General features: G+C 40.5%; 1 protein-coding gene across 1 annotated transcript in view; it reads left to right on the forward strand.

Annotated features, from left to right (window-relative positions):
- The window catches only part of EPG5 (ectopic P-granules 5 autophagy tethering factor), a 55,040-nt gene that overhangs the window by 29,086 nt on the left and 6,679 nt on the right, over nucleotides 1-19,275 (forward strand). The window contains exons 22-40 of the mRNA XM_066180871.1: nucleotides 801-967; nucleotides 1,159-1,383; nucleotides 3,055-3,178; nucleotides 4,060-4,201; nucleotides 5,287-5,458; nucleotides 6,704-6,866; nucleotides 7,454-7,596; nucleotides 8,854-9,010; nucleotides 10,054-10,248; nucleotides 11,206-11,419; nucleotides 12,180-12,340; nucleotides 12,457-12,664; nucleotides 13,423-13,498; nucleotides 14,323-14,426; nucleotides 14,626-14,801; nucleotides 15,282-15,467; nucleotides 17,007-17,216; nucleotides 17,361-17,505; nucleotides 18,542-18,784. Of these exons, the coding sequence (XP_066036968.1) occupies nucleotides 801-967; nucleotides 1,159-1,383; nucleotides 3,055-3,178; nucleotides 4,060-4,201; nucleotides 5,287-5,458; nucleotides 6,704-6,866; nucleotides 7,454-7,596; nucleotides 8,854-9,010; nucleotides 10,054-10,248; nucleotides 11,206-11,419; nucleotides 12,180-12,340; nucleotides 12,457-12,664; nucleotides 13,423-13,498; nucleotides 14,323-14,426; nucleotides 14,626-14,801; nucleotides 15,282-15,467; nucleotides 17,007-17,216; nucleotides 17,361-17,505; nucleotides 18,542-18,784 (3,211 nt within the window). The remainder of the gene's footprint in view (nucleotides 1-800; nucleotides 968-1,158; nucleotides 1,384-3,054; nucleotides 3,179-4,059; nucleotides 4,202-5,286; nucleotides 5,459-6,703; nucleotides 6,867-7,453; nucleotides 7,597-8,853; nucleotides 9,011-10,053; nucleotides 10,249-11,205; nucleotides 11,420-12,179; nucleotides 12,341-12,456; nucleotides 12,665-13,422; nucleotides 13,499-14,322; nucleotides 14,427-14,625; nucleotides 14,802-15,281; nucleotides 15,468-17,006; nucleotides 17,217-17,360; nucleotides 17,506-18,541; nucleotides 18,785-19,275) is intronic.

Here is a 19,275-nt window from a genome sequence, read left to right on the forward strand (position 1 = left end):
CCTTCATCTCAGTGTATTTCACTGTTTTTCAGTGAAGGTGGTGGCTCTGTGAAAATAGGTTTGCTTGGACTGCGTCAAGTACATTTTGCATCCTTGGAGCTGGTCTGGAGAACATTTGTTCTTTGGCTTGCACATCTTGATTTAGCTGGAAAACAAAAAGAGTGTGAGCAGTGTGTGGAAAAGGATGCCAGAGGTCTGGTGGAGGGGATGAGGGAGTGCCATGGTCTGCTCCCAGTCTTGGGAACTCAGGAAAGCCTCCCATTCCCCAGCTTCAGGCACAGTCCAGGGGAGCTTGGAGTGGGACTGTTTAACCATTTAGTGGGTTTGTGATGTTGCTAAAATGGGATGCTGCTACTCATAGGTTGCTTTGTTCTTGTTCTGCTTTTGCCTCTGTGTTCTTTCTTCCCATTAGTTATACTTTGCAAATATGCTATTTCGAATTTTCACTAGAGCTGGTATTAAACATAATCTAGAGAAAGCTAAAAGTAGCATGCTGGAGATCTAAACCAGGGACATCTGCTTCTCTGGGGAAGAACAGTAATTAACTGTAATTAACACCAGTGGCCCATATATTGGCCTTGCGTCAGAGGCATCATGCTGGGGTTTTGTAAGCATCAGAGATGTAGGTCTGCTCTCCAACGTGAGACGGGCAGCTCATCCGTCAAGGCCTGTAACAGGTGTGTGACTGCTTCCAAAGTTTTCTTCTCTGTAATTACCAAGTGTTCACGCTGTGTTAATCTGCTCAGTTAACCTGTGACAGCCTGTTACAGCACCACACTTGTCTGGAAATGTTTCTGCAGAAAGCCCAGACTCAGCTGAAGCTGCCCATTGTCCCTTCCCTTCAGAGGCTCATGATTTACCGCTGGGCTCACCAGGCCCTTGCTACCCCTGCAGATCACCCTCTCATGCCGCTGATCTGGCAGAAATTCTTCCTTCTGTACCTTCACCGACCAGGACCACAGTATGGGTGAGTCTGACCTCCTCCAGCAGATTAGTAAACACTAATTAAGTGCACAGCAAGTGAGAGTCAGCGCATTACATTGACTGGTCCCAAAAGCAATGGGTACCAGCAGCTTCTCTGGTGAGCCAGTTTATCTGCAGAGATTCCGATTTGACATTTGTAACAAGACCTAGTCATGCTTTCTTGTTAATTTTTAGATTACCTGTAGATGGCTGTATTGGAAGACGTTTTTTTCAGAGTGCAGCTCATGTTAACTTGCTAAATGAGATGAAGAAGCGGCTGACAGAGGTGGCAGACTTCCACCATGCTGCCAGTAAAGCACTGAGAGTGGAGAGTCCTGAGGGCAGTGACAGGTCGCCAAAGAAGGCCAACTGCTCACCTGATTACCTGACTTCACCTGAGCTGCATAAGGAACTCGTCAGGTAAAAAAAGCCTGCCCAGTTCCACATTAATCAATGCAACTGCCTGCAGCACAGTTGTCGCTGTGTAAAGAATGAAGGGATGTGACCTTAGATGTACTACAGGCACTTATTAAAAGCATAAAATCATAGAACCATTCAGGTTCAAAAAGCCTTCCAAGATCATCAAGTCCAGCACTTAACCCAGCACTGTCAAGGCCACCACTAACCCATGTCCCCAAGTGCATAGTTGGGCTCAAATCCATTCCTCTGTTTGCATAACTTGTTTAGTTTGAGAGGGGGCTGGTTTTACTGCTAAAAATAAAGTATTGTTGATAGGTTTGTCACACCCTTCAGGGGAAAAGCTTTGTTTTTTAATGAATAGTAGCCCCATGTTGGCAAAATATTCGTTATTTAGGCATATCTGCTACTTGTATGTACATCACTAACATTAAATGTAAAATGCTACTTGGTTGTGTGTATGTTTGCCACATACCAGGGCCTGAATTTATGTCTGAGTAAAATTACTTTTTCAGGAAATTTACTGGGGACTTCAGCACGTGGTTCAGAGCAGTTTGTTTGGTTAGCAGCCTAAAGGTGAGCTCTGCCTTTAGGTGAGCTAAAGTGTGTTCTGTGCCACCTGAAAAATGGTAAATCTGCTTACCAGAACCTTGCCACAGGACTCCCTTTTTGTCTTGTGGTAGGCTAAGGGGGGGGACACAGTAACTCAGTGCTACTCAGCTGGTGAATGCCCACTTTTATGACAGATAGTAGCTCCTTGGAGATATCTCTACCTCATGTGTACTAAACCTGAGGAAGTATGTGAAGATTGCAAGGAAATATTTGAAAGGACTATTTGAAATATTTGAAAAGAGTCACCTGTTCAGGGGCCCTGGATGTGTGGAATCTGAGCTCCTGCTCTCCTCAGCAGTCAGTAGGTACTGTACAAACAAACAAGGGAGATGATAAATCCCACTTGGCTGTCTGTGAAAAATAATCCAGAGTTGCTCACCAGATGAACTTGATTAATATTTTCAGTATTTCATTTCAAATAAGTTCCCCACTCCAACAGGAAACAGGACTGCTCTGTGCCCAAATAAATCTTATGCTCAGGAAGTGAAAATGTAATGTCATTCTAGTGCTTCCTTGTCAGGAAGGCTTGGATGGCATGATTGTGAAAATGGTAGCAGTCAGTGGAATGATGTCAGCTGAAAAAAAGGTGTATTGATGTTAAAGTTTTAACATAGAAAGAAATGGGAATGGATGAGAGACCCTGGAAAGAAATATAAGGATGTGACTTAACTCAGGCGTGACATTTTGGAGCAGGCACTGCAGAGAGGTTGCGGGGTGAGAAGCCAAACTTGCTCATGTGTACTCTCCTTATTTCTTTTGAATGGGATTGTGATACTTTCTGACATAAGAGACTATTCCAGTCTTGGGTCTTATGCTAGTTCACATAAATGTTTTTCTTTTCAGAATTTGTCCTCTTATTCTTTGTTGCTGTCCTTCATATTTTCAAAGTAACTTCTTTCCACTGCTGGTCTTTAACTTGACAGTAAACAAGTGAAAAAGCACCTGAAATATCTTTTTTAAACCATACCACCTCATAGTATTATTTGTTGCCCTAATTCTAACCTTAGAACAATCAAATTCACACTGATTTTTTTTTCCTTTTTATCTTCTTTTTCCCCTCAGGCTTTGTAATGTTTTAATTTTGTGGTTGGAAGAGGAGAGTTTCCAGAAAGGAGACACATACATTCCCTCTTTACCAAAGCAGTATGATGCACATAGACTTGCTAAGGTCATGCAGAATCAACAGGTGAGTTGCTAAAAACACTGACAATCTGAAATCTAAAGTCCATTTGCTAAAATGAGTTTTTGAAATCAGTGAGAGAGTTGTGTTACTGGTCTGTAGTACAAATACAGCATGTATGATACCTTAATGGCTCTAACCTTTTTCCTAAAATCCTGTGCTATCTCAAACTGCCTTCCTTAATGTTAGAAAGAGGACTCGGATGTAGGTTACGTTATCTTTCAATTCTTGCGACACAATCCTTTTTCTGTACCACTCTGTAATTCTTTTTATGTTTCAAGTTAGTATTAGGAGCTATAAATAACAAATAGCTGGAAGCCAAAACCTGCTTGTCTTGGTAGTCTGAAAAATGTCAGGTTCAAATACAAGTTAGTGAGTGTGTATTATTCTATTCTTCAAGCCTGAAGACTTAGTAGAAGCGAAACCCTGCAAGAGGAGAGATTTTGAAAGAGCATTTACTTACGCTTGCTTTGTTTTCACTCCTCCAGTGTATATGACTACTGGAAATGCAGCCTGCTTTAGCCTGGCTGCAGTTAATCATCCCATGATGTTTTAGGCTTGGTCTCTTGTATTCCCTTTTTAGGAGCAGACTTTTAATAATCTATCTTTCTCTTTTTCTCTTATGTGTTGGGAATTATACCGTGTGTCAGATTTCGTCTCTAAGTGTGACAAATACTTTTCATTAGATATATATATATATATAATAAAATACTTCAGTATTTTTCTTCAATTTAGATTTTTTGCCCTTAATGATAAATTTTCTATGAGTTAAAACTGCAGGGTATATTTTTTTATGTACTTACTTGAGTTCCCCACCTACTAGATGGGTGGACAGCACATGGTGCTGACCAAAATGGAGATGATAATTTAACTTTTCTGTGCTCCAGGATCTGTGGATGGAGTATGTCAATGTGGAACTCATACATCATGAGTTTCAGGAAGCTCTGAACCTTTGGCTGCAGGTTCAGCTTGAATCACATCCAACCTATGCTTCTGCAGGGGAAGCAGATTTCACCAACCCTTTGTCAGGTAAGAGATAAAAATACCTTAAGGAAATTGCGCCTTAAAGAATTACTGGGATGTCAAAGCCCTGGTTTCTTCAGGAGCTTGATGATGCCTGCCAATAAAGATATTATTACTGTTTGTTTTCTGTGGGTACAATATTTTCCATGAAGTTGTCACAGTTTTCTCACTAATATTTTCATGTGAGGGGCTAACACTGATGCTTTTTGGCTTCAAGTTTGCCATGTTACAGAGCAGAGGTAGGACATCATGAGTGAGTTCCCCAAAAGTTCCTCTGCGCAGAGCATGCTCCAGACATTCATTTTCCCAAAATTTAGAGAGACAGGTGCAAGCAAAGGTAGAATCAACTGTACCTGAAAACATATTGTCCCTCAGATGTTTTTTAAGTTTAGTTTTGTGTGTTTGTTTTTTGTTTTGTGTTGTTTTTCCTCGTATGTTTCCCTGGAATTTTGGCATAATGAAAGGGTTGTTCTAGCACAGAAGGGATGATAGTCATAGCTGCTACTCTAAGGATACGGTGAAATTGGATTTGGGGCTGATCCAAAGAAGAGGAAGAAGTGAGGGAATAGAAGGGAACTGGAATAGTTTCTTAGGTGAATTTACACTGTTTGGACAAAGAAACTGAATGGAAATCAGCAGGAGGAGAGGGCTGACCCAGAGAATGGCTGTGCTCTGTGAAGGAATTGACACTGACAAGACTAGAGGTGAGGATGAGTTGTAGGGAAAGGAAGATGAATTTTGCTTAGAATTTTGTCAGGGTGCCTGTGTCAGATAAGTAAAATACATGAAATAAACGGAATGACGGGAAAACTGAAGATAGGAGTGTTTGGGGAAAACAAGGAAACAAGTGGGTCTTTTGATCCTAATCTTTGTGTGATGGAAGTGCTGGCCATGAAAATTAGCTGTGTGAAATAAAGTTTGGCAAAAATAAGATTAGTTGAGTACTTTTTTTTTTAAAAAAGGGGGAAACCTGAGAAATATTTGCTGCAGTTAAAAATGCTTCATGCAAAAAAATTAATGTTTTTGTTCAGTTTCCCCTAAACTTTTCTTACTGACCAAACTTGCTTCTGCTTTTTAAAATTTTTATGTAGCCAAAGTGAGGATCATGAATAACTTGAAGAAGCTTGACACTCCCAAGCCCCCTCTGCCACTGCAGACAATGAAAGCACCCGTGCCAGTGATTTCCTCTGCCACTCTCGTGAGCCAGAAAGACGCGATCCAGCTCATGCGCAAGGACCTGAACATCTTGCAGCAACATGCCAAGTGAGTCATGTCTGTGCTCCTTGTGCCTCACCAGTGCCTTGAAATGATCATGGAGTCACAGAATGGTTTGGGTTGGAAAGGACCTTAAAGCTCACCCCATCCTACCCCTTGCATTGAGCAGGGACACCTTCCACTATCCCAGGTTGCTCCAAACCCCATCCAACCTGGCCTTGAACACTTCCAGGCAGGGCAGCCACAGCTGCTCTGGGCGCCCTGTGCCAGGGCCTCCCCACCCTCACAGGGAGCAATTTCTTCCTGAAGATGTCCTTCACTGCAGCCTCATTTGTGGTGTTATCACAAGACTGTCAGCACTTGATTTCTGCTTCTTGTACCATTTGTTTTCTCTTTATTCTGGTCTGTCAGGTTATTATTCTACTTCTTCAACTGACATAAAAGTGCACAAGTCTTATCTAATGACTGAGATTTCATCAGAGGGCATCTAACTTACTTTCTCATTTGGCATATTTCCTGAAATAAAGCCTTTTTAGGCTAGATTTGTTGACAATGAGTTATTTAACCCTTTTGCTCCTAGGCAGTCGTTGCAATATGAAGCACCCAGGAGAGAAATCTGATTTCTGATTCTGCTAGCTTTGTGAATGAAAGAGACTTTCTGTTTTTAATATTCCAACTCAGATAATACAGCTGAATTGTTTTCAGTCACAACTGGTCAATCTGTGGCTGTTCTTACCCAATGTAGTCATTTAATAACAAAATTATGAACCAGAACAAAAAGTACTAAGCCCATGAGAGGCTGTGTCTAAACAATTCCAGTATCAGTTTTAGGTGGGTTCTCTTCTTTCTCTTCTGGGTGTGTGTTTTTTTTTTTTTTTTTTTTTTTTTTTTTTTGTTGTTTTTGTTTGTTTGTTTGTTTGTTTGTTTGTTTTTCTCCCCACTTTCAACTGAATCATCACTCTCTGGTCTTTTTTTCTTTTGTTCTGGTGGAAAATTGCATTTTCTACAGGGATTATTCTGTTTAGTTTCCTTCCAGGCCGTCGTATCAAGTCATTCAAAAGAACTCACACATACTTGAGTAGTTTTGTTCTTATGAACCTGGTTTTTTATTACTTTGAAGTGCTATTACTTTGAAGATTTAGCTCAATTTAATTTAATAACCTTTCATGTTTTCCAGGAAAGTGTCGTGAGTCTTTGTACAACACATTAAATTGAAGTCTCCTTTCTTATATATTCTTAGCATTGGTGTTTTCAGGAAAGATTTTGGTAATTTTATTAATAAATGCCTTTCAGAACTGCAGCTCTCTGGGAGTCTCAGCATGTTGCTCTGAACAGTGAGATCCTGGACACAGTGCCTAAGCTGTATGTCAACAGGGAGGAGCAAATCACCCTCCACCTAGAGTGCCGGGGAACTTCAAATAAAGACTGCCAGGGAGCAGCTCGGCTCACCATACAGGTTAGAGGCATGGCATCACCTCTCTTTTGGGGCTGTTGAACATAGAGGATGAATGTGAAATGGCTGAATTATTATAAAAGTGACCAAATAAATCCACACACATATTAGTGGTCTGAAACACCTCGTGTAATGCTCAAAAGGAGAAGCAGATCAACAGCTGAAAAATAAGTTGTTGCATAATGTGTTTCGCTTGTGGCAGCTATTCTAAACTGCTTCCCAGTGTATGGGTTGTGGGAATTTGTTTGCTGATAGGAATAACAGGAATGAAAATGTTTATGGAAATACTTCAGTGTTGCTTAGTAAATTAATTTTTTTGATCCCCTCTAAGTTTCAGTCCCTGTGGATTAAAAGGCTTAGATAAAAGACATGAATTCTATTAGTGTGTGTGATAATTAATTAGGAACACGACCAAGGATGTATGCTTGGGCACGATGCACTAAATCTCATCAAAGCTCTCAGGGGGAAAGCCATCCAAATTCAGAGTTCTTTGACTGGACTCTGTTTCTTTTTTAGAAAAAGCTGCAACATGGAAGAGTTTTAGCAAAACTGTGTTAATTCTGAAATGAATGTGGTTTTTTGTCGTTTAGTTTGAAGGGAAGCACAGAGATGAAGCAGTGAGCCAGCAGCTTCATGCTTTGCGTAAAGAAGTGAGACAGCTGCAGGCAGAAGCCATGAAGCCACCTTCCCCGGGTGTTGTGGAAGCAGCTGTACACGTGGAGAATTTCATAACGTAGGTTGCTCAGATGCTGCTCTGGGTAGTGGTTGTGTTTCCATTTTGGCATGTTAGAGTCAAAATGTGGAACCTGTTTATGTGTTTTTCTTTGTGCTCATCAGCTTGGGCCAACAGCAGAGCTTGAATCCTGAAACCTGTGTGTTTTGACGCAGTAATTCTTATTATCAGAGGGTTGTTCAGGCTCAGAAGGGCACACAATAGTGTGTTGTACTTCTGTTTATTGTTTTCAACTTCTTTTTATTGTTCTGTGCATTATAATAGCCCTCCTAATCCTGTAAAATGACACTCATTGATGACACATGGATGCTGTGCTAAGCTTTAGGAAGTAGCAAACTTCTACCATAGCTGTCTCAGCCACAGGCTAAATTACATTATTTGTATATGACTTTGGGTTTTTCTCTGTTATAGTGCAGGACATAAATCTTTAATAGAATGCTATAATTTGAATTTTTCAATAAGTGAAACAAAATGGTACAGTGGAAGTGAGCTAGATAATACTACTTTTTTTGAGGGGGTGTGAATAAAATTGAGTTGTCCAAGGCCCTTTTCCTCACTTAAAGACGTTTTACAGTTCATCCCAGAGGTCCACTTTTGCAACTTCATCCTCAATCTTCCAGATTCATGCTGGGATTCTCTTAGAGTAGCTGGTTTACTATAGAATGTAATGATTGTACAAGTAAAAGGATTTATATACTACTCCTGCTTGTTCATTCTTGATCATTAATCTTACAAATTCTGTGGATAAGCTAGTTCTTGGGATTTACATCTGTGGAATTGCATCTTCATCTGTTTTAATTCAGACTTAGTGAAGACAGGGATTTGATCTCAATGAAACATTTACTTGGCATTACACAAGAAAAGATTGATTCTGTTTTAATTCTTTTATTGTTGAGCCTGTGAAATAAAATGGGGTAGTTTTTCTTGCAATACAAAGGCAGTTGAGATGCCATCAGAATATGAGGAGTATGTGATTAAAGGGAGAAATAATCCATTGGAATTATGCTTTGGAAATCTTTCAGTGTTCACTTTCTCACTCTGATTATGAAGACTTTCTAAGGTTTGTAAGTATCCACTTCAGGCAGCAAAATTACATGAGCTAAATCTGTGACTTTTCAGTCTGGATATGAGAAGGAGGGATACTCAGGGAGTATCACGAATACTCACCTCAAGGCTATGTATTGGCAAGAAACCTCTCTTTATTGTTACATTCTCTGCATGGAAATTTAATTTGCCTTTTTAACTTAATTTTTTTAGGGCCCTGATAAATATCTACAAGGTGCAGCCTATGCCCATGATCAAGAAAGTTGGAATTGGTTTGTTTTTTACATTGGTAGAATATGTGTGTGATGAAACTCAACGTAATCCTCCCACAAGACAGTTCTTCACATCCTGCATTGAGATTCTGGGCCAAGTGAGTTTATTTCTTGAATATGAAAATACTTTTTAAATTTTTAAAGTTTAATTTTTGGTGCTAATTCGTATTCCAGTTTCACTACTGTTAATGGGGGGGACAGTCCTAAACACGTTCAGAAGGCTTAAAGTTAGTTTCTAAACTTCTATCCCATTTTGTTTGAAACTAATTGTGTAATATGCACAGTCTTTAGGAGAGGTGAAGCTTGCATTTAAGCAAAGTAAGAACTGTTCCTCTGAGGTGCCTCTGCTTAAATTTTCATTGTGTTAGTTAAATGCTGGAATTTTGGGCAGGTAACTAAGGTTTGAATACTTTCAGTTCGTAAGAGTGTGACTCAGCATAGACTTTGCTGTTACCTGTCAATTTCTGGTTGATGCATATCTTGTCAATGTCTGTATTTAGACACCTTTCTTCTACAGCCTTGTAGTGTTACACCTTTCTTCTGCAGCCTTGTAGTGTTCTCCTGTGTAGTGAGTTATATCAGAAGTTTGCTGGTAGAGAAGACAAATGCTTGTTGGTGGTGGTAATATTTGCTGTGTTTGTGCTCTGAGAAAAATTATTAGCCTGTGCTTTGGGTCAAGATACTTACTTTTATCTTAGATACAGCTTAATATTCCATGTGCAGCTTTCCCTGAGCACCTTTAACAGCTGAAGTGCTGAGAGGTTCTTCACAGCTCTAGTTCTGTTAAGTTTTTCCAAGTATCAAGCAGGGCTGGTGAAATCGGGATTCATTTTCTTACACTATTCCATCAGAAAAAGAAAAGGTATTTCTGGGTATTTTTAGACAACATATGTTATCACAAATGCTGCTCTAAAGTGAGCTAGGAAGACATGTTTGTTTTGCATTGTATCTTGTGGAATAACAGCATTTAGTCGATGTTAATCTTACAATTTCATAATCTCAGTCTTCTGTTTTTGAGAAAAACTTCACTTTTCATAAAAGGACCAAAACTATGAGTGTCTCAACAACAAGCTTAAGTGGTGTATTTTCCAGCTGACTGATAATTGGCTGTTATTTTTTCCACCATTCCCACTCTTCTCAGGTGTTCATCAGTGGGACCAAATCAGAGTGCAAGCGTCTGCTCCAGACGATCCTGCAGAATTGGAGGCTCTGTACTCTCCTTTCTCCTTACTTCACTCCTGTTTCCTCTCCCGATGAATTTGTGGCTTTATACAAAAAAGTCGTGGCCTTTCTGAGTGATGATAACAGTGATGTTGTCTTCATGCTGCTGACAAAGGTAAAGTCTGGTCTGTGTGTATTTTTTGGCTGAAGACCATGTCCTTAAGCTAAAGAGGAAAGAGATGAAAATCTGGTATTTTAAAATAGCATTGATAAGTTCTGTAGATCTGTGTTGGTCATACCAAATGGTAAGTGTTGCATTTAAGCTCAAGAGGGGCTAGAGTCAAGGCAAATAGCTTAAGTAGCCTTTTCTAGCACAGGTAATGCCAGTATGTGCTTCCCAGGGCTTATTGCTGAAATTAAAACCCTCTCTTGTTGACTTCTTCTGCCTGGTGTCTCTACAAGGACATTCATCACAGTAGCCACTGAATTCCTGGTACCTAACAATCAAAACAAAATTTGGGACAGTGTCTGCATTTTCCAGCTCTGTTTGGCACCCATGTCCTTCCTGCCTGTCTTAAAACAGAGTAAAGTAATACCAAATGATTTGCACATCTCCTGTTACTCATGATACTGCCAGTGGAATAATTAGTATAACACTTGGCCTTTGATATTCCTCTGATTCTCCTCCTCAGTTTCAGGGAGACAGCTGGGAGCCGCAGGCATTCTGTCCTGGGCAGGACTCTGAACTATCCATGGTGGCAGTGGTCAGTATTGCCCCTGCTGACCAAGGTCTAAGCAGGTGCTCAAAGCTTTGCTTCTCCACCTGAAAATGTATGGACTGTGGGTATCAGTCCAGTTTAATGCTTGTGTGGAAATTCAGACATATCTTTATGAATCTGAGCCACTCTGCCAAGGGCTGTTTCATAGATCTAGAGACTGCTGCGGAGTGCTGAATCATAGCCGTTGGAGAGTGAGGTTTGGAGTTAGGGCTAACGAGATGCAGATTCATGAAGTTTTTCTTAAGTACATAAAAATGTCATGATTTAATTTCTCTGGTGACTTCTCCCTCCTCCTAAAGGTGTTGTGTCTGTTGACTGTCCTGCTCACAAATGCTCCCTGTGCTCTCTTGTAGTTCGACCTCACTCAGTGGTTGAGCGTGGCCAAGCCGCCTCTCTCGGAGCGCACCCAGCTCCTGGAGTCCATTCACTTGGCTCTCAATGCATGTGGCCTGGAACCTGAAGAAGATATTTTGATGCCATTTAATATCTTCTGCAAGCATTGGACTAACCTTCTCCAGTATCAGTTCCCTGATCACTACAGTGATTTCTTAAGGTTGTTTGTGCAAAGTGAGTATCTGAGGTGATGCATCCTAAGCCTTTGTGCAGAACTCTTCTGGCTTAAAAATATGAACTCTGTGCAGCAGAGTTAAACTGCAGAATGATTTACACTTCCTTAGGTTTCTGCCTAGGGCATTTTTTTGTGCCTTGCTATGTGATGTGTTTTTGTTAGCCATATTGTAGCTCTTCTGTTAGTCAAGGCACCCACATCAATGACAACAGTTTTTCAGCCCATGTAACAGGAGAAGGATGGAGGAGAGCCTTCTGTTAATGGAAGCACCTATTAATGATGGCTATGCCATGGTCTGTAATGTAGAACCCTTGTTTTTGATTACCCTTCAATATCAGGCAGAGAGCTGGAATTATAGACATACAACTGACACTGAAATCTGCTGAAAATGTCCCAGTTGACATTTGATGCCACCCATATTCTGATGTGCCCCTCAAATGGGGTCAAAAGTTCTTCTCTCTGTCAAACCATACCTGCTGAGGCAGCAGCTGTCTCTTAATGTATATTTGCAGCCAGGGATGCACAAAGTGCATGGGAAGCTATTCAAGGAGAGAAACATGTAGATGCTAAAAGGAAATATCGATTACATTTGCAAACTAGAGATAATCTCTCACTCTTAAACTTGGGGCTTTCAAACTCCCATGCTACCTAATTTTTCATGTAGCAGGGAGCTGTAATTTCAAAGTTTATTGACTTGTTTGGAGAAAGAGACTAACATCTTTCTGGTTTTCACAAATGCATTCCCTTCCTTCTCCTAAGGCTCATCAGAGCAGCTTCTAAGCCCTGACTGTTGGAAGGCATCACTTCAAGTTTTGGGGTGTGATTCAGCAGTGACTGAGCAGGGCAATTTCAAGAAAAGTGATTCTGCTGAAGGTCCTGTGGTGAGGGATACTGCAAAAACTCTCCTCTCCATAGAACAGGTGGGTGCCTCTTGGGTTGATTTATGCTTTTCAGGTGAAACAGATGCCCTCCAGTGACAGATAACACTGCTGTGCAGCCTTTCTGCAGCTGACTAATAGCTTTCTTCTTTTTACAGGTCAGAGAGACAATAGAATGGCTTTCTACATCCTTCTGCAAACTCCGACTGGCCTCGGTGGACTTCAGGACTTTTGGCCTGTTTTCAAAATGGACTCCTTATGTGGCTGAAGTGAACACATTCCTGGAGTATCTCATTAAACGACTGATTGACACTGAAGTTGCTAATTTAGCCCAAGAGCCTGTTGGCAGTAGCAGAATTTTAGCAGGTAATGTGTCTCGAAAGCAAATGACTTAAAAACAGACACCTGATTTCTCTAATTCCCTCTGTTAAGGGCCATAAATACACAGTACAATCTTCTTAATTTTAATTTGTGCAGTAATGATAATATTAAAATACAGATGGGAAATGTTGCTGCTACTTCATGGCCATGCAGGACTTCATGCTTTATAACCTGAGAGGAAGTTTTTTTTATATTTGAGCTTGGTTGAGCATTATTTTATAAGGTGATTGTACTTTCTCCAGGAAAAGTACAGTCTTTTGCACTGAGCAGAGGTTTGGAAGGAGACACTACTCAATTTCATCATGCTTGATTTAGATCTGGAGAAAGCTGGCTTTTTTAAAGTTTTTAATTAATTTTAATTTAAATTTTAATTTACACATTTTAATATGTGAAGGTTTAAAGTGTGAATCATCTTTGCCCCCACAATCTCTGATGTGTTATTGAAATTATACTGATAAAACATCTTAACAATGCAAAATGCTTATGATGGTTGTTAAAACAGCCCTATTGTTAACTAGAGTTAATATTAAGCATATTGTATTTTAAATTTTTATTTGGCCAGAAAGGACTGATTGAATGGTTGGACTCAATGATCTTGAGAGGTCTTTTCCAGTCGTAATTATTCTGTAATTCTGTGAATGTTAGAATGAGAAAAGGATATTATATGCAAATTTAGAAAAGTGTAATATGTTCACTGTTTTTGATTTGAAGGAAAAAAGCAACTTTGTTTTGTTTCCTTTTAGCATTGCAGTCCTTGTATTCAGTCATTGCTGGACTCTTCAAGCCGTGGATACTGGTCTTGGAGAAAGAAGATGCAAGGTATATATGGAATTTTAAAATTAAATTAATTTTTGCTAAAGTAGGAACTTTAGGCCTCTAAGAATGGCTTTCATTATTACCTGGTATTTAATGATTTGTGCCTGTCTTGCCTTCCATTTAAATAGCTCTCACTTTGTCATTTCCTTAATTACAGAACTAATTCCTGACCTACATCAAATTTTCCAAGGTTTGGATAGAACAATTATTTTAGATATGAGAAAGATCTTGTAATAATATGAGCAGAGCTTGATTATTTGAATTATTTCACTCAATTTTAAAAATACTGAAACTTGAATTTTGGATTTCCTTTTTTTAGCTTCCATAATATCTGTAATACCTGTTTAAAAGAAAACAAAAAAGCCAAACAAATACAACCCCAAATGCCAGTAGTATATAAAGAAACTGTAGGCTAAATGAAGGCTGTGATGATCTATTGCTTTGTGTGCCTCTGTCTTGACATGAGAAGTTAGTTATGCTACTATTCATTCAAATTTTGCTTTCTTTCAAAATTAAAAGCTTTTGGAGTTGTGAGTGCACTTTCAGCACTAAAGTTAGAAGGTTGTCTGGAGTTGCTGAACAATGTCATTGAGAAACTGTTGTTTCAATTTCATTATGAATATCAAGCAATTAATTTCTGCTTATTGAGTGGATCTTTAGTGGGATAGCGAACTGTGCAGCTCTTCCAACGAAGAAGAGGACAATCTCAAAAAGCTTAAATTGGGAGGACTGCTGATACCTTTACTTCACTACTTTAGAATATTTAAATTGCAAACGTTTATGCTCAGGTAACTGAACGCTGAAATTCGTGTTGTGCTTCTTTTCAGTAGCCAACCCTGCTACCCTTGGTTGGAGAGCGACACTGCTGTAGCCTCCACTGTGGTCTGTTTGTTTGCAGATTGTATCAAGCTTTTGCACGAGAACTTCAAAGGTGAGCATGAAATCCTAAGCCTCCCCACTTATTGATTTGGAGAAAAAAAAATACAAAAGTTTAGTGTGCATTTTTTTCTTTGGAGTATATTTTAGTGTGACTTACAAGTTTTTTGTCTTCAAAAATAAACTTTCTTCTGAAATCAAGTTTTATCTGAATTTTTTTCTGTTGTTATTTCTGCTATTTTCTTTGATTCTAGAAAAGCTGTTGCCAAGCCACCATGGGGCTCTCTGGTTACACCTAATGCATTACTGTGAATGTTGCACAGCCCCCAAAATGCCAGAGTTTATTCTCTATGCTTTCCACACTGAGTTCAGAAGGCTTCCATGGAAGGAAATGCATCCAGACCAGATGCTTATGGAAGAGTTCTTTAAAGTGAGTTTATGGCATCTGTTGAATTAAGTTCATAGTCAGTCCTGCCCTTGAAAATAGCTGGAGAGCAGGAGACAGTTCTTTCTTTTTAAAGTTTGTTTTTAGCATTCACAGCTGCTCAGTTTGTGATGGATTTTTTGTGAAGGAGTGCTTTGGAGTCTTATACAAGGCTGTGGGGAGCTGTACAGCTCCCTCTTTGTTGATCTGCTGAAATGTCCCATTTATTGCATATGTATTTAATGTTTTTAGTTAGATTTAATATATTTTGCTATTGCCATGTTGTTCTCACTTCCAAGTTGTCTGAGACAAGGTAAAGCTTCAAGAGGGGGAGCAAAATGATGAAGAAAAGACATTTGTTACTCCTCTGCTGACCTAAGATGCTGCGGTAGATTTACAGTTAGCTAAAGAACTGAAAAGTGTAAAAGTACTACTTATATCTTACATTGTTTTATGCACCTGTCTTTTTCCCTTTCTCCTTCCTAGATTGAAAGAGGCAGCCCCAAGAGTTGTTTCTTGTTCGTGGGTTATGTTTTATGTGAAGTAAACTGGGTCAGTGTCCTCTCTGATGCCTGGAATCCCAACCCTCACCCTCAGACTCACAGCATGATTGTCTGTTTGCTGTATATGATGGTCCTGTTGGCAAAGGAGGAGCAGCTTATAGGCGAAGAGGTAATTTTTTTTGTGACAGTTCATAGCCATCTCTTAAAAGAAAAATAATTCTTTACTAGAAAGGACATGAGATGTGACTAAATCAATTAATTGCTTCTGGAGGACTCTTAAGAGGGTCTTGATCATCTTCAAGAAGTCCCATTTCACATCTGTCAGTTTTCTCCCACTTGCAGTAACTTCTCTCCATTTCCTCTGAGGCATTACAAGATACTGCACCAAGGTGTCACCAGCAGCCTTTGCCCATCATTGAATTTCAGTTTAGGAAAATAGCCAGAGTTCACATACTTTCACATACCTGAATGTCCTTGCTTATCAGAAGCATCTCAAGCTTCAGAAGATAGCTGTTTGCACATGGTGTGAGTCGGACTCAGGAATTCCCTTCTTCCCTCCAGCAGTGTGTTAAACTGACATACACTGTCAGGAGGTTTTGGCCTCCCAGAGCACTCCTGTGACACCTTGATCTAAATCTCAAACTTTCTCAGCCCTATATTCCAGGGCATGAGCCACTCAAGGAGTACTTGTTGTACCAGTGTCACATTCCTATGGAAGTAGTGTCATTTGAGTTAGTTCTGGATTATCACCACAATTCCAGTATTTGTTCATTCTAAAACCTGTAGAAACATAGAATAGGATATAAATTATCCTGAGTTGGAAGTAATCATTGAGTCCAACTCCTGGCCCTGCATGGACACCTCAGCAATTCCACCCTGTGCCTCCCTGAGAGCACAAACCTGGGAGATTAAAGATGACTACATCATCAGTAGTCAAGCTGTTGTCCAAATTGTCCTGGAGCTCTGGCAGCCTCAGGGTTGTGACCATTCCCTGGGGAGCCTGTTCAGTGCTCCACCACTCCCTGGGAGATTTTCTGATACCCAATCTAAACTTCTGACATCGCTCCATGCCAGCTGGTGTTTCTCTATGCTCAAGGGGCTCTTTTTCACTGCAGATGTTTAAGGATAGATGGTAGCTGCTCATAGAGAGACTTTTACATCTGTTGACTTGTACTGCCTGTGTGAGCTGTGGGGCTGCTGTGCTGTTCAGGGTGGTATTTATGAGAATAAGCACATGAGGAGTCCCCCAGGTTCGTGGATGGTTCACTAAATGGAAAATTCAGGGAGGCAGTTTCTCCTGTGACCTTACGTTAATGTATTTTTAAAAATAATATTTTAATGCCTCTTTTAAACTTGTACTGACTTTAACTTGAAGGGTCTCCATATCTTTCTTGCTGTCATTTGCATTTGACATGTTTACATGTCAAATTTTAACATTTTTCACAGACTTTAGTACTTGGTTAGAGCTGCTCCAACAGTCTGAATACAGTTCTGCAAATGCTAGAGATGAAATACATGTGTTAGCTTACTGCTTCAATAAGGAATTGCTTTTCAGACAGACTCCCTAAGGTCATCTATTTCTGTGGGTTTTCAGCTCCATCTTGTTCACATTCTGAAGCCAGAGCTTCCTTCCAGTATTGAGTACTGTGAGTATGAAATGAAAACTGCAAAGAAGGTGAAGTTTAAACTGATGCCTTTAAATCTTCAGGAATCTCCACTCATAAATCTTCTTGGACAGACCAGCTCTCTTCCTTGGCAGCTTGTGGGCATTTCATCTTATGAAAGCATCATCAGTTACTGCAACAGTCACTACCCTCCCTCTGTTATCCTTGCTAAGGATGCTGGAGCTGAACTGATCGTGAAGCTCCTGAAAATCTCAGCAGGCTTTGGGGCATCTTCAAATAGTCACATCCACCTTGTGAGTAGAACTAGTTTTGGAGCATCTCCATGCTGTTCTTGGTTTTGTGAGTTTCTTCTTGGGTATATTACAGAATATGGAAAGAGTTCTAGATGTGATTTGGTTGGGTTTTTTTCCCTAATTGATTTTAATTTTGTTTGACAGGATGCAACACTGAAGTGCCAAGCATACATTCGCCAGGTGGTTCAGTTCCTCAGCACCTTAGAACAAAGTGGAAAGATAACCCTTGCAGTTTTGGAACAAGAAATGGCCAAGTTGCTAGATGATGTAGTCATCTTTAATCCCCCAGGTCTGTGTTGAGGAAATGGCAAATTACTTTAAATTTAAATTAATTAATTTAAATTACTGTCAAAATCCTTTATTCCACTGAGTGGACTGATGAATATCTGTGACAATTTAATTCTTTGCATTACTGTCATGTCTCCCTTATGGGCAGCAGGGCATGGTGCTTTGGTGGTGTATAAATAGGTGGTATATTAGCACAAAGCAGAGAGATGAATCTTGCCCTACAGAGCTGTCAAGAGTAACAGAACTAACATTTAAAACGGGTTACGTTTGTGAGTAAAACTGGCTGATGATGTACAGAAGCTTAAGTGATTAATTTCTTTATCATCTGGTGGTTTTTTCTAATTTTTATTTTACTTGTCATTTGCCTCTTTTTTTAAGTGAGGGATGGCACAAATACATTCTCCTGGTCTTAGGAGGGATTAGGAGTAATGAGTACAAACTGAAAATGAGGAAGATTATGTTAGGTATTAGGAAGAAATTCTTATTGTGAGGGTGGTGAGACACTAGCACAGGTTGCCCAGTGCCTGGCAGTGCTCCAGGCCACAGTGAGTAAGGCCTTGAGCAACCTGATCGAGTGGAAATAGCCTGTGGCAGGAGGGTTGGAACCTAGATGATATTTAAGGTCCCTTCCAACCCTTAATATTCTATGATTCTGTGACTCAGAAATGGTTCTAAATTGTAAAACCTGGAAAACTTGACAGTGTTGAAGAGGTATACTGCTGTATCCTAGTGGTATACTGGTCTATCCTAGTGGTATAATGTGTCCATACAGCCAGGATTGTGTGGTGAGATTATCTAGACCTCATTTTTAGTACTAGTACCATGTTGAGGTTCCTCTGTCAAACTGAGTTCAGGTGAAATCAGTGTCTCACTGTACTCCACAGAAATGGTTGTGAGGGATCATGTCTCTCCCTGCCCATGGGTACGTAACGAGGAAGAGGCTTTTCCCAGTGTCCACAGAAGGTGTCTAGTGGTGAAGCTGAATCTGGGATCCAGTGTCTCTTCACTGAAAGGGTTCTTTGGTTTCTGATTTGCAGACATGGACCTGCAGACACGTCACCTGGCCCTCAGCAGCCTGTTCACAGAGACGCTGATGATGCTGAACAACTCCAGCATCACCACAGCCGAGTCCCTGCGGGGCAGCCTACGCAAGTGGATCGACAGCAGGGTGCAGGGGCTTCTGGCCATGCCGCTCCTCACGGCTGCGTGCCACAGCCTGGCCTCCGTGCGCCACATGGCCGAGACCACAGAGGCTTGCATCACTTCCTACTTCAGCAACGGTAGGAGCCTGTCTCTGTTTCGCAGCCTCTGGTACATCTGGGAAGCCACTGAGCACAAATTGTCTGGAATTATGGACTGGTTTGGGTTGGAAGGGTCATTAAAGATCACCTTGTTCCAGCCCCTCTGCCATGGGGAAGTGGAACTGTCACAAGATGGGGTATGAGAGAGAAATTCTTCCCTGTGAGAGTGGTGAGGCCCCTGGCACAGGTTGCCTAGGGAAGCTGTGAGTTCTCCATCCGTGGAAATGTCCAAGGCCAGGTTGGACGGGGCTTGGAGCAACCTTGGATAGTGTGTCTGCCCATGGCAGTGGATGGTATAAGATGGTCTTCTATGTCCCTTCCAACCCAAACCATTCTGGGATTCTGTGATTGTGGTCTGGATCTTACAGTTGCTTTAATTGTGTGTTTTCTTAATATCCATACTTGTCTCTGTGAAAACTGATTTGCTTTGTGTAGTGTTGCCATTTTTCCAGCTAAAGTGGAGGACTTTA

Source organism: Chamaea fasciata, unplaced genomic scaffold (genome assembly GCF_029207755.1).
Source record: "Chamaea fasciata isolate MVZ Bird 193981 ecotype frontalis unplaced genomic scaffold, bChaFas1.0.hap1 SCAF_4, whole genome shotgun sequence".
Lineage (NCBI taxonomy): Eukaryota > Metazoa > Chordata > Aves > Passeriformes > Sylviidae > Chamaea > Chamaea fasciata.